This window comes from Leptopilina heterotoma, unplaced genomic scaffold (assembly GCF_015476425.1).
Source record: "Leptopilina heterotoma isolate Lh14 unplaced genomic scaffold, ASM1547642v1 Lhet_362, whole genome shotgun sequence".
In the NCBI taxonomy this organism is placed as follows: domain Eukaryota; kingdom Metazoa; phylum Arthropoda; class Insecta; order Hymenoptera; family Figitidae; genus Leptopilina; species Leptopilina heterotoma.
The window spans coordinates 1,726,113-1,747,333 of record NW_025111043.1 but is presented as its reverse complement, the minus strand read 5'-3'; the positions used below and the strand labels follow the sequence as shown (position 1 = coordinate 1,747,333).

The 21,221-nt window shown below is 26.2% G+C and overlaps 1 protein-coding gene across 1 annotated transcript in view; it reads left to right on the top strand.

The window, feature by feature from the left end:
* Positions 1 to 9,527, top strand: part of LOC122505686 — a 654,464-nt gene extending 644,937 nt beyond the window's left edge. The window contains exons 9-12 of the mRNA XM_043617467.1: positions 487 to 1,977; positions 3,696 to 3,855; positions 5,452 to 5,620; positions 6,159 to 9,527. Coding sequence (XP_043473402.1) covers positions 487 to 1,977; positions 3,696 to 3,855; positions 5,452 to 5,620; positions 6,159 to 6,345 — 2,007 coding nt within the window. The 3' untranslated portion in view covers positions 6,346 to 9,527. The remainder of the gene's footprint in view (positions 1 to 486; positions 1,978 to 3,695; positions 3,856 to 5,451; positions 5,621 to 6,158) is intronic.
* The last annotated feature ends 11,694 nt before the right edge of the window (positions 9,528 to 21,221 follow it).

Genomic DNA, 21,221 nt, shown 5'->3' with positions numbered 1-21,221 from the left:
ATTCATTATTTTTAGGCCAAAAAAGCTCTTAGCAGAAAGTTGAATAAAATGATAAAACGAACATTTTTTGTTATGAACTTACATTTAATTGTTTATCTGATTAAAATTGATCGTAACTACGTTTAAAAGTGTACAGATCTTAAAAATACAAAATTAATTTTCTAATTTTTATAAAAATAAAAATGATCCATTTTTTTGGGGGAGCTTTGTATTTAATTATAATTGATCGTAAAAGGTAGTTCTATATTTCATTTTTATGAGACTTTAAAACAAGACAGTTGATATCCATAACTGTGATGCAATATTTCGCTAACAATATATCTTACATAATTATAATTACAGTATATGTAATTATATAATTATTCAATATTAATTTTTTGATATTTGGTTAGCAATATTTCATAAAATGAAAGAAATGAAGATTTTATAAATTTTTTTTGGGATGAAGTCTCTATTTATTTTTTAAGTAAATATACTTTTTTACAGGATGAGAAGAAGTGTGTCGAGAATAAAATTCGGAAATGCACATGCCAGAAACACGCGTGCACATCAACATGTGAAGTTAAAATGGAAAGTTTATCGCCATCGGAAAAATTGTCAACACCAACAACCTGTCCAAGCACCAAAATTCACAATTTCAAACTCGAAAACAACAACGTCAAGTGCGAATCATGCAGTGTGGAAATTGGTGTAAATTTAAGTTGCGCAGCAAATTGTAACGTGAAATGCGAATCTGATTACAAATGTGAAATATTAAAATGCGAACAGTGCGACAAAGACGGACAAATATCAATGCTCGACATGGACAAAGATTTAGGAATTCTTCTTATTGACGAGAAACTCGAGAACGACACCGAAGTCAAAGAAGAACTCAATGACGTGGTCATTATTGACGGTGAAAATTGGAAGAAACCCGATTATGAGCCAACGGTGCCGGAAACCGTTATCGATGACAATGATAAACCTTCCACAAAGACGTTGATCGTCGAGGAAGAGCCAAAAACACAAAAATTAACCAAAAGAAAACTCTCGCTCGACAGTCTCTCGGATTCGCGGAAAAAGAGAAAAGTCAATAAGCGAACACTGTCAGTTGGTTCCACCCGCGATTCAACAATCAATGAACAATCGCAAAATACCCCACCACAATTGAACGGTCTCGTCGCAAACAACACCGGCACATCTGAAAACTGTCCAATCAAACGAAAACCCCCGAAGAAAGAAATTCCATGCTCCAAACGTAAAGCCGAAAACTCAAATACATCCGAGATACCAGTGAAAAAATTAAAAACATCCAAATCAACAAGTGGCACTAATGACGCCACGAAAACACTAGCGAGTCACACATCGATCATGGAAACAATTAATAATGTCATTCAACAGAGCGTTCAAATGACCGAGAAAAAGGATAAGAAGAATAAAATATCCGATCGTGTTGCCGAGAGAAATCGAAAGAATGCAAATTTAATGTCAACAATTAAGAAAGTAACGCGAAAACTCGAATTAAATTCAGTGATCGATAAAATTTTACCACCAAAATTAGAGACCACCTCAACAATGATAGTTATGACGAGAAATAATAACAACAATAATCAATTGAAATCTAAAGGCGAAACGAAATCCAAACCCAAAATACAGGATGCCAAATGTAAAAATAAGGTAAAGGCTAAATTATTGGAAGTTCAATCAAAAATTTCGGATTTAAAATCAAATTTCAAGTTGCAAGAGGCAAAAAGTCGAGAATATTTGCCAAAATTGAGATCTAGTGAAATTATCGAGGACACGAAGAAAGCACTTCTTATCAAGAAGAAACGCAAAAGTACAAAGAAGACTTCCGGTAAAAAGACTGGTGGCAAGTCAGAGGACAATATTGTCGTTAATGAGCATTTAACCATTGCTAGGAAACCATTCTTCAAGCCCAAGTGGAGCAACGGATGGAGCTGGGAGGGCAAAGCTTATGAGGCCAAAGTATATCTGACGGTAATTATTTTTTTTGTTCACAAGAATAAAGAGATCCCTAAATTTGGCCTTGACTCTTAGTGTCAAAAACTATTTTTCGGAATTTTTTACTTTGGTCAAGTTCACAACGTTTCTTATCAACGATTTTATAGAAAAGGATTTTTCTTTTTAAATTTTTGGCTAAAAACTTTTTGTAACAATAAGTATTCATCAATAATTCACAAAATAAAAATTTGTAAACAAAAAATATTGTTTTCTGCTTAAAAAAATTTTATTCTTTTAATCATTTGATCATAAACGTTATGAACTTTACCCACGTGAATTTCTTGGAAATTAAATGTCACTAACGTCACTGTTCCATTCGCTTATGGTGTTAAAACTTTTCAGGACGATTTTTGAATAGAAAGCTTTCAAAGAAATTTTTTAAAAACTGTTTAACTATTTTGTTTCCTTGAAAAAAAACGAATTTTTAAATGTCATTAAAATTCTGAATTTTGAAATGAACGAAATTCATTTATTTTATATCAAATTTCAAATTTTATTGGAATAATAATTCGTCACTTATTAAATAATAGTTCATAAAACTTCGGATTATTTAATTCATATTTCTAATTTCTATTTAAGTCAGTCATTTTGAAAATATTTATACTCTCTAAATCTTAATTAGTCACTTTAGACTAATGAAATTGGATTGATTCGTCCATTAAATGAATTAGTGTACGTTTTGACTAATTTTGACTCAAAAAGTACTAATTGATAGTAAAATACTACAAATTTATTTGTTAAGGCTACTAAATAATTTAGTAAACGTTACTAATTGTAATTCTTTACAAAAGAATTCGTAGTTTTTTACTAAGAATTAGTCAAAGCGCCTACTAATTATTTAATGATCCAATCAGTCTCATTTATATTAGCAGGATTGACATAGGTCAGAGAAATCAGGGAATTCAGAGAAAGTAAAATTGGTTATAGGAATTCTTCTTGAATTTTTGAGTATTGTTGAACTTTACAGAACATGAAATTGAATTTATTTAAAATAATTTAATTCTTTAAGAACTATCATAACATTATTTCTTATAAATTATATTTAATGAAAAATTTTACTTAAACATTCCGAAAATAATTAAATTTTAAAAGGCTTTGAATTGAAAACAGGTTTATAAAATTTGAATATTCAATAATTTTAATTAAAGATTCTAAAGGAGATAGATTTTGAAAAAATTTTTTTAAAGCAGTGAAATTTTTGAATGCATATTTGATTGAAAATTTTTTTGAAAAATCTAAATTTCGTAAAATTGAATTGTAAACATGTGGATTTCAGAATTATTTTAGCTAAAATTTTCGTTTTTCTTTAAATAATAGAATTCTCAAAAAACTGTTTCTAAAATTATTTAGAATAATTGATTTAAAGAAGAATTGTTGTTACAAATTGTATAAAATAAAAATTTGTTTGAAAATATCTTTATTTGTATAAAAAAAGTAAAAATTTTCTTTTAAACAAATAAGCATATTTTCGAAATGGCGTGCTTATTTAAAAATTTGAACGGTGGTTGATGGAGGATCAATTTTTAAAGAAAATAAACATATTGTGAATTTTTTTTTCAAAATTGATATTTTTGTTTTTCTAGAAAATACTATTAGTAATAATAATTTAATTAATTTAAATGTTAATTAATTATTTTTCTAGAGTTATAGATTTTCTTAGATGAACTACTTTAAACCAAAAATTTTCATTTCAGAACGAAGAATCAGCTATAAGAAGATGTTATGCAAGTATGAAACATACCAGTGGAGACATTTTGCGTCCCAGAGATTGCGTTCTACTCAGATCTGGACAACGGAAAGCTGATCTACCATTCGTTGCAAAAATTGCAGCGCTCTGGGAAAATCCAGACGATGGTATTAAACATTTTCTACAAGAATACAAAGATAAAGATAATTTTAAGAAAATTACTTATATTTAATTGTGGATGGAAATTTTGTTTGGATATTTAAAAAGTAGTTATGTTGTAAATTTTGTTTATTATAAATCCATAATTTATTATACTCCCAGCTGAATAAACTCAAGCTTTCGCCCTTCAACGATGGGCCTCTTCAGGAGTTAAGGTCATCCCAGTAATAAGGGGTGAATTAAAGTGGATTGGTACTTTTATGCCCTTAAATTCCAAACCAATTCCGTTTTTGTTCGCAATCTTAATGAATTCCTTTTCTATTGTTAAGTTGATAGTTTCTATCCAATTCAATTCTCTGTGACCAGAGTCTGAATTTACTTTAATGCCGTTTAAGGGAATCATTTGTTGTGGAGTTAATGCCTTTTAATTAACATTGAATTCTTTAAAGGGCATTAAAGGTGTTTCAAATTCTGGTCACGTGGTTACAGAGGATTGAATTGGATAGAAATTATCAATTTAACAATAGGAAAGGAATTCATTAAGATTGCGGACAAAAACGAAATTGGTTTGGAATTTAAGAGCATAAAAGTGCCAATCCACTTTAATTCACCCCTTATTACTGGGATGTTATTCAGTGGTCACGTGTTCTCATAGTAAAGTATATATGGAGCACGTGACCACTGAATAACAGGACCTTAAGTACTGCAAAAAATTAATTTCATTCACAAAAATATTTTTTATATAGCATATATCAAAAATATTATAAAAAAAAGAAAAAAGAAGAAAGAAAACAAATTACATATAACCTCAAAAACTTACCAAGCGGATATCTGTCACTAAACATAATCATCGAACAGTTTTTATTATAAAAACTGAAAATTTTTACATTTTATTAAATTTTAAAAAATCAAATATAATTTTACGATGCGACTGGATTTCAAAAACATGTCGCATTTATTAAAAAAACCTCCAGCAATAACAATCACATAATTTTATTTTAGACATCACATTGTCAAACACCTAAATCTATCTATGATATACGTGATATCTATGTTACTGACATTACCTGAAGGCGCTAAAATCCAAGAAAAATAAAAACTATGTATATAAAATAATGAATCATCAAACTATCAAGAACTTATAATTTGTATTATGGATTAATGAGTGATAAATATTACTCACAGAAACAATTTCTGACTTTTTATTAATAGAATTGTTATTTTTAATAATATGAAAACTTTTTTTAAATTTTCTACGTCTGAAATTGGTTTCATTACAAATTATTTTCACATTATCAAATTGAAAAAAAAGGTCATTGTCCTGTGAATGTACCACCAATGAGGATTTCTTTCTGTCACCATTTACTTATATTCACTTTAGAATTCTTTTTTTATTTCCATAAATTGTTTAGTTATTTTTTTTAATTTATATTTTGATATTTAAATACTAAATTTTTTCCATTTGGAAAAAATGTCCATAAGGAAAAATTTTTTATTTTAATTTCCTTTTTTAATATTGTTCATTCTGATTTTTCAATTAAAATCTTCTTAGATCAGTTTAAAGTTAAACTTTAAAGAAAAATAAAATAATTGTTTATTTTCAGGTGAAATGATGTTCTCATTACTATGGTACTATAGACCCGAACACACTGAACAAGGGCGCACGGAATACGATACCGAAGATGAAGTTTTTGCATCTCGTCATCGAGACGCAAATAGCGTTGCATGCATAGAAGATAAATGTTACATTTTAACGTTTAATGAGTATTGTCGGTGAGTGTTGACAACTTTAATTTTATCTTCAATTACTTTTTTGTTATTTAAATCTTTTCAAAATTAAAAATCAAAACCAAAGAAAGTTTAAATCAAAATCGTATCGTATCGTAATTAATTATTAATTAAATTAATAAATATTATAATTATTATTGATATAATAATAATTCTTATAATAATAAATATTAGGTAATAAATAAATTAATATATTTAATAACTAATAATTTTAAATTTAATTAAGTTTGTAATTTATAATAATTTTCTAATTCTGTATAAAAAAATATTATGTACTTTTTTATTTTGTGGAAGATTTTTAATTAATTTGTAAATATTTATTAATTTATTAATTATTAATATTATTCTGTATAGAAAAAAATGTATGTTAAATGCAAATATACATAAGAAGCTCTCATAAGTGAAATCATTGAATGAGATGAATAAATTAAATGAAAAATAATCATGAGAATAAAAAAAGTACAGAGCGTGTATCAATTTGTCAAAACATTGTAAATTATTAACTTTTCATCAATATTTTCAGATATCGAAAAAATATAAGGCGCATGGACGAGGGATTGGAAGCACCGTGTCTTATAGTTCCTCCAGGAGATCAAGCTTATCCGAGAAAAAATCGACAACCACCATTATTGGCGTCATCCGATATGGTTCTTTTTTGCAGACGTGTCTACGACTACAGGGGCAGGAAACTTGTCAAAAATCCTGGATGACTCGACTTTTTACAAACATCTGCAACTAGAAACCAATGAGACGCATCAACTTCATATATTCACAATTTTCAAGTTTCCCTTCAAACTTTTAATGAGAGAAAGAGTCATTCTCAATAATTTTCCATAAGGGAATTATTTTTTCCAAACAAAAAGAAAAAAATAAATACAATAATTTTTAATTTCTTCAGAAACCGGAAATTTTTTTAAAAATATTTTATTCACTAGTTTTTAAAGAGAAAAAGAGAGAGCGAAGCATAGAAAAAGAGTATAAAAGAGAATATTTTTTACAAAGCAGCAGTTGAAATGAATATTTTTTAAGAAATAAATTATAAACATTGTTAGAAGGGAAACTTCGAACATTTATAATCGACAGATGTGAAAAAGAAAATTTATTCAAAACACAAAAAAACAGAGAAGATGGAAAGTTTTTGAATGATGACGAGGGAATAAAAAAGTAGACACTTTCATCTATCTTTAAAAAAATACATTCTTCATGTAATGTGCATTTTTTTACTATCACGTTCAAGTGGATGACACTAGAGAAAAGAAAATTAATAATTTCTCGCAATTGTCTAAATGTTTAAAGGGGACTGAAAAATAAGTAGAAAGTTATATTTTGATTGTCAACCCGTCATCGCGACAATGTTCTCGCTATTTCTTTGCATTTTTTTTCGTTTTTCGTGTAGCTTTTAATTTGTTTTCGTGAATCTCAAAAGAAAAAAAATTTTTAAAAAAATTAATTTTAGAAAGAGTTAATTGTTTTCCAAAGCTTATATTACAAAATACTCTCATAATCCATCAGAAAGATGAAATGACTTTGTACTATATAACTTTCGATAATATTCCATTTATCAAGTTAATTATGAACTTTTTTATATTATTATTATTATTATTATTATTATTATTATTATTATTATTATTATTATTATTATTATTATTATTATTATTATTATTATTATTATTATTATAAATAATTGTTGTGTGGCGGGTGTTTTGTTAAAAAAATTATATTATTTAATATTAATATATTGCTATCGCTGATTATTATTAATATTATTGCTATTTAATATCTAATATATTGGACTTAGGTTGTAAGTTTATGTTCCGAAAGAGTGGAAATTGAGTATTAAAAAGAAACGCAATGGAGTAGGAAAAAAAGAAAGAAAAAGAATGCATGTGAGAGAGAAGTAGTTAATAATCGAGTGAATGATTAAAAAATGAGGACAAAATTTTTTTTGAAAAAAAGGAATACGATCGAAAGACCTCAAAAAAGAAACCTCTCCAACAAATATACCAAAAAATTTTTTTCAAAATCATTGTATTCCAATTTTAATATATTTAAAAAAATTAATTTATTAATTAATATGATTGTCATTATTTGCATGATATTTTAATTAAATATATGCAATCATATTTAACGAATCACCAGAAATAGTTTTCTCTATGTTTTGAGTAATGGTTTAGAGGTAATTTTGTATTCCTTTCATATTGCTTACAAAAAAAATAAATGTAAATTTTTGCGTGCAAATTTTAAAACTCCTTTTGAGAAAGAAAAACATAATTCTTCGGGAATAAAAGTCATGTATTTTTAGCAAATTGTACTCCATACTACATTCGCACTGAAGATTTTATTTTTATAATAATTTTTCAATAGAACGAAAGATTTATTTCCTTTTTTTATAATACTTTTTCAGTTCAATGAAAAATTTATATAATTTTTTTAGATTTTCTATAATAGAAATTGAATGCTGTTTTTAAAGTGAAATATTTTTAAAATTCTTTGCCTCTCTCAGTGCGAATGAAGGTAAAAATAAAATTATAAAAGGGGGATGCTGCGAAATTTTTCGAAAATGCGTGTAAAATAGATTTTTGTCAGTCTTCTATTGTAGTTTCTCGTTTTCCGTTCGAGCGTTTATCGACGGCATGTATGTATTTCCGATAAAAAAGAAAAATTTCCACAAAAAAAAGGTTAACATGGGAACATTGCACAAAAATGCATATCCTCTGTTTTAATTCACACATAGCCGACGAATTTCAACCAACACTGTATCCATTAAAAAAAATATCGATAAGTTTTTAGATATATAAAAGAGAAAAAAACAGAAGCGCTCGTGGTATTGTGGGGCATTTACGGGCCTAGTGTTTGCTTTAATCAAACAAAATGGCAAAAAATAAAAAAGTGTAATAACAAAGTAACTGTATGAAAAATTACGTACACCCGGAAAAAACAGTTTGTAAATCTTACAAAAAAAAATAATAAGAAAATTTTGTTAATGCGGTGCTTGATGGTTTGCTGCCTGTTAGTCTGACAATCACGCGTGTAATACTCAATTGTCATTGATACTCGAAAAGCAAAACATTAAATAGTTGCTGCCATTTTTTCATATACTTTAAGAGGACCTACACGTGTGATTGAAAGAAAAAATTATATATATATATATATATATATATATATATATATATATATATATATATAATATATTATTCGAATTTTTCGCAATTTATAGTCGACGTTGGTCTTTGTAAATTCCTCCAATGTGTTTCACTCATTTTCTATTACACAAAAAAGTATTTCAATACGATGTTTTAATTGAAAATTTAATAAAAATACAAATTAATAAAATTAAATTAAAATATACATTTGATATTAATTTAATCTATAAAAAATTATTTGAATTTGTCTATTTCTCTTTTACAACAAGAAAAAAACAATTAATTCTAAATTTAATGGTAAATAAAAAACTAATGTAATTCGACGGTAAAAAAACAATAACTCTTTTGTACTTTACAAAAGTATTTCAAAAAAAGAAGAAAAATACAATTTTAAGAAAATAAAAATTAAATAAATAAAGAAATTGAATTAAATTTGTTTCGATAAAAAATTGCCGAGACCAAATTTAACAGATCAAATATAGAAATAAAATTTCTACTGTACGTGAAAATTGTTGTTTAATTTTTTAAAAAAACGTTTTATTATATTGAATTCCACCTTCGTTTGTGAAATAAAATTTCGTGAAGTGAAAAATTAAGCGAAACACAGGGGAATAAAAAGTTTTCTTTTTAGTGAAGTTTGACCGACGTGAAATGCCTTTTTGTAGACGATAATCCTCTTGAATTGTTGTTTTTTTCAATAGTTTCACCTGTGATGTTAAAAGCGATGCAATGTGCACTTACAAGCGACTTAACGACGGAACGGACAAGACGCTAATTGCCTGTATAGAATTTTTGTCCGCTGTCTGCTTGAGTATTTTTAAATGTCGCGTTCTAGTGATTCTAAAAAAAAGAAGAAAACATAGGCTAGCAAGCCGGACAGCAATAAAAAAAGGAAAAAAAGAATAACCGCGAGCATACAAATACAATAAAAATGAAAAGGAGAATAAGAAACAGAATTATTTCTACACGAAATTTAAGAGGATGGTATATAAATTATATACATATACAAAATATATATATAAATATATATATAAATATATATATATTTAGATAACTAGAACGAAAATATATAAATATATACAAAATTCAAAAAAAGAAAAAAAAATGTTCTCAATTATTTAAAATTCTTTGCTGTCTCTTCATTTTTAATTAATTTATTAATAAACGACTTAAAATAACCACTTTTTTAAATTAAAAATAATTTATAAATTTTTTTATTATTATTATTATTTTTTTTTAGTACAGTTTTTAAATGGAAATTATTTTTTATTTTACAATTTTCTATAAAAGCTTTATAAAAACTTAATTATCAATAAAGACCAGATTTTAAAAAAATGGAAGTACAAATGAATAATTTATCTTTATTACAACTCATAAGCAGAGATACTTTATTTACATTATCATTTTAATTAAATAATAGAGATTTAAGTAAAAATAAATATTTTATTCAATACTCAGTTAAATGTAAGATTTTAATATAAGATATCAGTAAGGATTATACAATAAAACGCTACCCGCGACATTTATCTTTGCTATAGAATCCAAGAGCGTATACGCCAATTAAACATTTTCTCCGTGATGATGCTGGGAAAACTATTCATTTTAATATTAAAAAAATTCGGATAGATAAAAAAATTTTCACTTTAATTTTTTTAAATTATTAAAAAATTTTTAATAATTTAAAAAAATATAATGTTTATAATATTTTCATAGCATATAACGTACCTATTTATAAATAGATTATTGAATATTTAATTTATCTTTTTTAAAATTATTTACACGGAGAAAACTGGATATTCAAAAGTAGATATTGGAAAAATGTATTAACTCTTAACATCAAAAATATTAAACTTTAATATCTAGATATTCAAATCAGATACTATAGATATTAACGCCTAACATCCAGATATTTACTTTTAATATCTAGATAGCTGTCCCTATGTTAAAGAATAAAAATATTAAACTTTAACAACTAGATATTTGCCTTAAATATCCATTTTTCTCCGTGTATACAATTTTTTTTTATTCAAGAATTAAACTTTTAAATTTAATTTGAAAAAAATATTGAATTAAAATTAATAATTCACTATGTAAAATATAATAAAACTAATGGCAATAGTAAAAAATATCTAGTAACAATAATAAAACTCAATTATTATTGAGTAAGTATTCTATTATAGTATAATATATAAATGGCAAAATATTTATAAAAAATATAAATAACATTTATAAATATTTTTTTATTATCGTCCTTCATGTACACCTTTTTGGGTTTTTACATATCTAAATTCCCGCTATCTTCCAAATAAAATTATATTTAATTATATAAAAACATAAATATGTACTTTTATAAAAAGTAAAAAATTAATTTTTTTGTTTGAGAAAATTGAATTTTGTTAATGTTAAGAATCGAAAAAATACAGGAAGTAACGAAAAGGTAAATATGAAGGGGAAGTAGAAATCTTGTCCGTGAGATTGAAATTCGTGGCAGTCGCTTGTTAAGAAAGTTTCGAAGTTTAATCTTCGCCAAGGTGTTATAATCCGTAAGTGAGAAAAGTTATCACGCCTGATCGTGCTCCCCTTGCTTATATTCAGCTTAAATTAATTCAATTAATAGATGCCCGCATTGAAATATACACGATCTCCAACTCCTGTTATCATCAACAATCTTTATCATATCTTTTGAAACATATACATTAAATTAAACACACACAAGATCACCTTCAATTCTCATCAAACACGGACTTTCAAGAATGAAGAAAATTTCAAGACAATATAATACTAGTGTGATCTAAATCTAGATAAATGAATAAATTATAAATACTTTATTTACATTATCATTTTAATTAAATAATAGAGATTTAAGTAAAAATAAATATTTTATTCAATACTCAGTTAAATGTAAGATTTTAATATAAGATATCAGTAAGGATTATACAATAAAACGCTACCCGCGACATTTATCTTTGCTATAGAATCCAAGAGCGTATACGCCAATTAAACATTTTCTCCGTGATGATGCTGGGAAAACTAAAATTTAAGAATTGTAAATAAAACGTTTTATTTATGGGTCAAAATTCGTGAAGTGGGCAACTAATTTTCAGTTGGTCAATATTTTTCATGAAATTTATGTTTTTCTGTTTGAAATAATAAATAAAAAATACAAGTTGAACAGTTTTGCAAAATTCTTTTTTTTGTTGTACATATTGTTAAACAAACTTTTTTGCATGAATTTAGAAAAGTTTTTTTTTAATAAAGTAATAGGTAAAATTAAATGATTTTTGGTATGATTATATAAAAATAACACGATTTTTGATTAACATTTTTCATTTTAAAATTTAACGTAATTTGATAAAATTATAAACAATTTATTTAAACAAATGAAAATAAATGCAACTTCTCGATCTGTTATTTTATTTTTCAAAATTGAATATTGTTCCTTATTTAATGCCCAAGTATTACCAAAAAGAAAAAATTGGTATTTTACATTTGTTCAAAAGATATAATTATAATTATGTTAATAACAACAAGCATTAAAAAATCATAAAATCTAAAAAATATTTTTTTAGCTTCATTAATTAACAAAAATAATTAAAAAACCTATTAAAATAATGTTTGAGTGCGTTTATGATGTATGAAAAAAGTATAACAATTTATTAAATTGTTTGAACAATTAATTGTTGTTATTTTTTTAAATCTGCACTTATAGGGCTTGAAATTTCTAGTTTTTTCACAATAATTGTGCAATTTGTCATGAGTAAAACTAATGACTGGTAATGATAAAAAAAATAATTAATTAAACATTTTCTAAACAATTAATTGTTGTTACATTTTTCATAAATTGTACTTGGGATTAGAAATTTCCAGTTTTTTCTGTATTGTGCATTTTCTTGTAACTACCACATTTAAGTATTAAAGAAAAACAAAAAATTAAATATTTAGGTAAACATTGTTTAAACAATTTATTCTATTAATTTTTCAATTTACTGTACTTAAAACTATAAATTCCTATTTTTTTCTTAACTGTGACATTTTTTATATAACTTAAACACTTAAGTATAATAGAAAAACTAAAAATTTATTATTTAACCATTGTTTAAACAATTTATTAACATTTATTTTATTATTTTTTTTATTTAATTTTTCAGTTGATTGAATTTAGAAAAAAATAGATATTTCTAGCCCTAAGTACACTTTATGAGAAAAATAACAATTAATTGTTTAAACAATGTTTAATTAATTTATTTTTTATCATTACCAGATGTTTTACTCTTGACAAATTGCACAATTATTGAGAAAAAACTAGAAATTTCTAGCCTTAAGTATAGATTAAAAAAAATAACAACAATTAATTGTTTAAATAATTTAATAAATTGTCATACTTTTTTCATACATCAAAAACACTTAAACATTCTTTTAATAAGTTTTTTGATTAATTTTCTTAATTAATAGAGCTAAAAAAACATTTTTAAGATTTTATGATTTTTTAATGCTTATTGTTATTAACATAATTATAATTATATCTTTTGAACAAATGTAAAATACCAATTTTTTCTTTTTGGTAATACTTGGGCATTAAATAAGGAACAATATTCAATTTTGAAAAATAAAATAACAGATCGAGAAGTTGCATTTATTTTCATTTGTTTAAATAAATTGTTCATAATTTTATCAAATTACGTTAAATTTTAAAATGAAAAATGTTAATCAAAAATCGTGTTATTTTTGTATAATCATACCAAAAATCATTAAATTTTACCTATTATTTTATAAAAAAAAATTTTTTCTAAATTCATGCAAAAAAGTTTGTTGAACAATACCTATGTACAACAAAAAAACGAATTTTGCAAAACTGTTCAACTTGTATTTTTTGTTTATTATTTCAAACAGAAAAACATAAATTTCATGAAAAATATTGACCAACTGAAAATTAGTTGACCACTTAACGAATTTTGACCCTTATATAATTAACCATCCGTCACACACACCCTGTCGAAACGTTAAATACAATTTTTATTTTATTTTTTTGCCTGACTTGGATTGATTGATAACACAGCTCAACAAAAAAACCAAAAAATTTTACGCCTGGGTTTATATAATGATTTTTCTATTTATTATTCACTAAAATAAAAGAAAAATATACATATTCTTTTTAAAGTTTGCTTTTGTAGTAGTTGGAGACATGTTAAGGGGGGACATCACGAAAATTAGGCATATTTTAGGAATTTTTTTTGACTCAATGAAGTAGTCAATTAAAAATCTGTAAAGTACGTTTTATTCCATGAGTATTGATATGCAATAAAATATATTTTTTCAAAAAAATTTCATTACAAAATGGCTGCTGTGCACCATTTTATTGGAAGGCGTCTGTTTATTAGGGTTGCATCGAGGGTTCCATGGCCGGACAACTAACGTCCTCAATTTTTGATTTGGAAAAAAACCAAAATGTTGTCATTTTCTATAATCAACAGCTATCGGCACACGTAGGATTTTTTCGATATTTTGATTTTTTGCGAAATGGTGCGTAATTGAGCAAAAAAGTGACAATTTTCAAAAAAAAAATTCACAAAATTGTTGATAAAAATAAAAGTAAGTAATATAAAAAATCCTACTTGTGTCGATAGCTGTTGATGTATAGAAAATAACAACATTTTCGTTTTTTCCAGATCAAAAATTAAAAACGTTAGTTGTGTGGCCATGGAATCCTGAAACAAGACGCTTTTCAATGAAGTGCTGCACAGCCACCATTTTTTAATAAAATTTAAAAAATATATTTATTTTGCACATCCATACTCATGCAATACTCATGAAATGGTCATTTAAAAATCTGTAAAGTATGTTTTATTACGTACTTTACAGATTTTTGATTGACCATTTAATTCAGAAAATCATAAATTTTCAAAAATATGGTAAAAACGTTCTTCTATCTACAAAAGCAAACTTTTTGATAAAATATAATTGTTTTCCTCATATCTGTCGATAAATCTATCATAAAAAATATCTTAAATGTCAGGCGCAAATTTCATGTTGACGGCGGAAATTGTGCGACCGCTAACACCTCGAGCTATTAAAAAACACCCGCACAGAAACAGTGATAACTCCGTCAAAAATGAAGCTTGATGCTTTTTTTAAATTGCATTGGAAAGCTTATTAAATTTTCAATGAAATGGCACTATTTTCATTTGTGTTGCATAAATGGGAAGCGAGATATCATGTTATAAATACAAAAAATAATTCAATTCTTTGGGGAATTTCTTACCCTGACTTTGACTCCTGGCAAAATTTAGAAAAGTGGATGGAAAAAATTGTTACTTTCACAGAATATTCCTTGTAATCAAATCTTTAAAGAGAAACCAAGAACAGCAAAAAATATTAACGGGTTCCTAAGATATTACAAAAATAGTCGGACCGTGCGAAGCAAAATTTTCAATCACATACTTACTGGGATCCACTTTTTAATTTAATTTATTATGTATATAATTGGTAAAATTAATTTTCGACACTTTTTTCACAGCCACGCAACTGACTCAACGGCGAATTAGAGAAAACGATGATTGAAAATTTTGCTTCGCACGGTCCGACTCTTTTTGTAATATCTCGGAAACCCGTTAATATTTTTTGCTGTTCTTGGTTTCTCTTTAAAGCTTTGATTACAAGGAATAGTCTGTGAAAGTAACAATTTTTTTCATCCACTTTTCTAAATTTTGCTAGGAGTCAAAGTCAGGGTAAGAAATTCCCCAAAGAATTGAATTATTTTTTTGTATTTATAACACGATATCTCGCTTCCCATTTATGCAACACAAATGAAAATAGTGCCATTTCATTGAAAATTTAATAAGCTTTCCAATGCAATTTAAAAAAAGCATCTAGCTTCATTTTTGACGGAGTTATCACTGTTTCTGTGCGGGTGTTTTTTAATAGCTCGAGGTGTTAGCGGTCGCACAATTTCCGCCGGTAGTGTATATGGTGCAGACATCGTAGATTAATAGTGGTTTCATTTTTCATGTTTTTACATTACTAAAGTTTAATAGTATATTACATTATAAGGGCAGAAAGTTCGAAATTCCTGCACTGCGCGAAATGATGCCCGAGGCGAAGCCGAGGGCATCATCGCGTAGTTTAGGGCTTTCGAATTTCTGCCCGTGTAATGTATACTATTTTTCTTTATATACGGTCGGAAGTACGCTCGCTAATTTATTTTTTAAGAAAATTGCAATCGTGTTTCATTTGACAGCCGGCCATCTTTATTTACTTTTGCTCCTCGCTTCAACGCCTCTGGCGGACACTCGCGAAGCTCTGGTTTTTTCTCTGTCTCTCTCTTGCAAACAACATTCGCCTGCCCCGACATTTGATGCACGAGCGAAGGGAGTGCTTCTGGTCGTGGGCAGGCACGAAAAAAAATGTGAAAGATGAATTAATATTATATTTTTAAAAGAATTTTTCTGTTGGTACAAAATTAATTTTTTATCCCACATACACAAAAATGGCGCTTTCTGATAGCAGACGACAGGGAGGAAAGTCATTCATTTCTTCGACCGTATGAAAATGGCGGCCGTGTTCTCCCAAGGGCAAGAAAATTAGCTGTTCACATGCATTTTTCTTGCCCATGGGAGAAAACGGCCGCCATTTTCATACAAGTCGAACAACCCAGTAAAAAAAATTCGATACACGGACCGCGGAGTTCGTATACGAGCTCGGTAGCTCGTATGAGAAATATGAGAAATCTCTCATACGAGCCTTTTCCGTAATGAGAAGTGTATAGATGCTTGTATACGAGGTGACTTTTAAAGCATTTCTATTAATGTAACACTATTTTAAAGTAAATATAGATAATAGAAATGAATTTTCTCTTTTAAAACAAAGCTAAATTCATAAGGGAAATGAAGTTTTAAGAAAAAAAGGATAATTTTGTTCAAAAAATTTATTCACACTGAAAAAAGGTTAGAATTTGATAATTCCTTGCTACTCTTACTTACCGACATTAGATATTTCTCGGATGCAGTAAGCACGATTTTGTATTAGCGGTAGAATAAATAAGTTTTTCTTCATTACTAATTAATAATATATTATTATTTATTTATTATATAAATGTTCTTATATAAAATAATTAAATTTAATCCAAAATCGTGCTTACCGCATCCGAGAAATATCTAATGTCGGTAAGTAAGAGAAAGAAGGAATTATAAAATTCTAACCTTTTTTCAGTAATAATTAATAATAAAAAATAATAAAAATAAAAAAAATAAATAAAAAAAAATAAATAAATAAAAAAAATAAAAAATAAATAAATAAATAAAAAATTAATAAAAATAATAATTAATTAGTAATATGATTTCTCATATTTCTCATACGAGCTACCGAGCTCGTATACGAACTCCGCGATCCGTGTATCGAATTTTTTTTACTGGGAAGTGAATGACTTTTACTCCCTGTCGTCTGCTATCTGAAATCGCCGCTTTTGTGCATTAGGAATAAAAAATATCGTAAGTAACTAAGTAGCTTAATATACTATTGAGGCATTATTCCTGAACTGCCCCAAAAATAAAAAAAAGTTCTTGGATTTCCTTTATACTTTGGAAATATGTTACCCTAGTAGGTACAAGTTACTACACCAATTTACAGGTCCAACCCCCCACCCCAATCAAAAGGGTGGGGGGTTGAAATTTCAGCTTCAACTCGAACATGCATTCTTTAAACATTTGTAGTTTCTACTTAAATTATTCAATTAAAAAAAGTAAGTAGTGTTTTAGAAAGGTTTTTTTGTGTACTTTTAAAATATTTTATTTATATAATAAAAAAAAATTTTTTTTGCAAAAATTTTTTAAAATAAATAGTTTTTTGCAATTTTGTGCAAGTTCGGTAGTTTTTATTTTCTTTTTAATAATCTCAAATGAAAGCTTGGGAATTCCCCTAAAAGAAGATATAAGTCTGAAAATGGGCCGAAACAATTTGCCAAAGATATAGTGTAATAAGTAAAATTTGTCCGTCCGCTCGCGCACTCCAGCGCGATGAACAGTGGGATTTTTTTTCAACTTACTATTGAAAATTGTCTAGAAACTACAAATTTTATCGGATGTTGATGTTCTTGATTTAAAATTACTAAGAGATCCATCAAAGTCGATTTTTGAATTTTTAATTGTTTATTTTTTTCTTGTTACTCAAAAATTTGACAAATTACAATATTTTTAGAAAAAATCATGTTAGTTTTTTTATTTTTCCATTACACATGATCGAAATCAATTTAAATTAGTCTAGTATGACCACCGGACAATTAATAAAGCATAATACAGTTTATTTAAATTGTTGCAAACAATGTTAATTAACAAATAGATTACTTCGGACCTTCTTCATAAAAAAAATTGGTTTTTTTTGCAGACAAGTTAAAATTTATGTCTAATTTAGTAAAAAACTATTTTACAGTTAAAAATTATCATTAATATTAACAATTATATAAACAATAATAAACTTCCTTTTGTATTTGTAAACATTTTCGTCATTTTTTAAACTTTAAATATTTATATCATATGTACATTCTTTCAAAAACATAAAAAATTTATTTGCTTAAACAATTACATTTGTTATAAACAAATTTTTCATTTTTTAACAAATAATTAGCTTTTTTCATCAAACAAATTTTTTTCCTTTTTTATATTTACTATCATAAAAAAGAACTCCTTAATGAAATGGGAATACTATAAATTATTCATTTAATTTTAATAAACATTATAAGTTAACAAATATTTAACATTGTTCTTTTTTCACAGAAAAAATATATTTATTTATATGCATTTAAATGTAAACTGTTTTAACTGAATAATGGTTTACTTCATTAAAAATATAAATATTTCTTAACTTATAATGTTCGTTAGAATTAAATGAATAATTTATAGTATTCCCATTTCATTAAGGAGTTCTTTTTTATGATGGTAAATATAAAAAAAAGGAAAAAATTTTGTTTGATGAAAAAAGCTACTTATTTGTTTAAAAATGAAAAGTTTGTTTATAACAAATGTAATTGTTTAAGCAAATAAATTTTTTATGTTTTTGAAAGAATGTACATATGATATAAATATTTAAAGTTTAAAAAATGACGAAAATGTTTACAAATACAAAAGGAAGTTTATTATTGTTTATATAATTGTTAATATTAATGATAATTTTTAACTGTAAAATAGTTTTTTACTAAATTAGACATAAATTTTAACTTGTCTGCAAAAAAACCAATTTTTTTTATGAAGAAGGTCCGAAGTAATCTATTTGTTAATTAACATTGTTTGCAACAATTTAAATAAACTGTATTATGCTTTATTAATTGTCCGGTGGTCATACTAGACTAATTTAAATTGATTTCGATCATGTGTAATGGAAAAATAAAAAAACTAACATGATTTTTTCTAAAAATATTGTAATTTGTCAAATTTTTGAGTAACAAGAAAAAAATAAACAATTAAAAATTCAAAAATCGACTTTGATGGATCTCTTAGTAATTTTAAATCAAGAACATCAACATCCGATAAAATTTGTAGTTTCTAGACAATTTTCAATAGTAAGTTGAAAAAAAATCCCACTGTTCATCGCGCTGGAGTGCGCGAGCGGACGGACAAATTTTACTTATTACACTATATATCTTTGGCAAATTGTTTCGGCCCATTTTCAGACTTATATCTTCTTTTAGGGGAATTCCCAAGCTTTCATTTGAGATTATTAAAAAGAAAATAAAAACTACCGAACTTGCACAAAATTGCAAAAAACTATTTATTTTAAAAAATTTTTGCAAAAAAAATTTTTTTTTTATTATATAAATAAAATATTTCAAAAGTACACAAAAAAACCTTTCTAAAACACTACTTACTTTTTTTAATTGAATAATTTAAGTAGAAACTACAAATGTTTAAAGAATGCATGTTCGAGTTGAAGCTGAAATTTCAACCCCCCACCCTTTTGATTGGGGTGGGGGGTTGGACCTGTAAATTGGTGTAGTAACTTGTACCTACTAGGGTAACATATTTCCAAAGTATAAAGGAAATCCAAGAACTTTTTTTTATTTTTGGGGCAGTTCAGGAATAATGCCTCTATTATGTTTCTAAAATTCTAAACGTTCTAATGAACACAATTTCATTATTTCTTCAAATTATTGAAATTTTATTATAACATTCTAGCACGTATTAAAAAAGAAATTAAAAATTTTTCAATTATTTTATTTTTGTTTTTAATGTTTATTAAAATAAGTTTTGAAAATAATTATATCAGCAAAAGATTTCGTTCATTTCAATATTCAGAGCTTGTGGATAATAAATTTATAAAGTATAAAAAGTTTTCTTGATGATTTTTTTTCTCATTTTATATTGCGATAACAATTACTCGTTAAATTGTCATTGAACTCGAAATTTTCTTATTTACCAACAGTGGTGTTTTTACCGACAGAGAATTCTTTTACTCCCGCTGTAAAGAGGTTGGGTATGAAATTCAACCAAAGCACAAATGTTTGACTTTCTGCTGCGAAATCGCAGAGGGAAGTACGTACTTTCCACCGAGGTAATTGAAAAAAATGTGTTTTTATCGAAATGACGTTACAGATCGGTGGACAGTCTAGCTTGAACAGTTTTGATCGGATTGACTTCGGCCAAAGGATTTTTAGTTCGTCATTTACTAAAGCTTTAGAGTACGTAGCGGATTTTTTTTGGTTTGTTTGTTTATTTTTGGCAATAGATTTTTTTGAAAAATTGTTGCCCTAAAAATCGACTTTTTTCTTCAAACAGCTGCCAAATACACAAAAATTAATATTTTTAAAATATCCTACGTTCTCTAATGCTAAATCTATCACAGATTCAGGGAAACTTTGAATTTTTTATTTAGATTAATGGTCTAGCCGGTATCTTATTGTCCACCGATTTGCTCTGCAGAAAAACGAGACCATCTTTGGCGCCCTCTGTAGACAACAAATTAAAACTTTGTTAAAATATAAATATATTTTTTTAAACTTAAAAAGTTAACAAATAAAGCCCTCGAAACCAAATTGTGTTTACTTTATTCATGTGTCTTAAAAAATTCATGAAAAACCGGTTCAAAATTAACCTCAAAGGTGTCTCTCATATAAAAATTAATTTTATTAATTTTATGATTAGAAATAATTTACTACTTATTTGTAAGTTTGCGTTGAAACTAAATTTTTGTTGATTCCTTCGTTTATGTATTGTAATGTCGCTTACATTACAATGTGGTGAGGGATTTCCTCTACACGTGTGTAATGGTGTAATTATTTGTAAGGTTTGTAACGGAGGGTTAAGACTACCGAGTGATAAAGTCAGAATGTCATATTAAAATTGAAGAAATTGCGAGTCGAAAAAATTTTAAGGGACTCTGGATAATTTTTAAAAAGTAATTATTTTTAGAGGAATACGTTAATTTCTTAAAATTTTGGTTTCCTTATTTGATCAGCCATT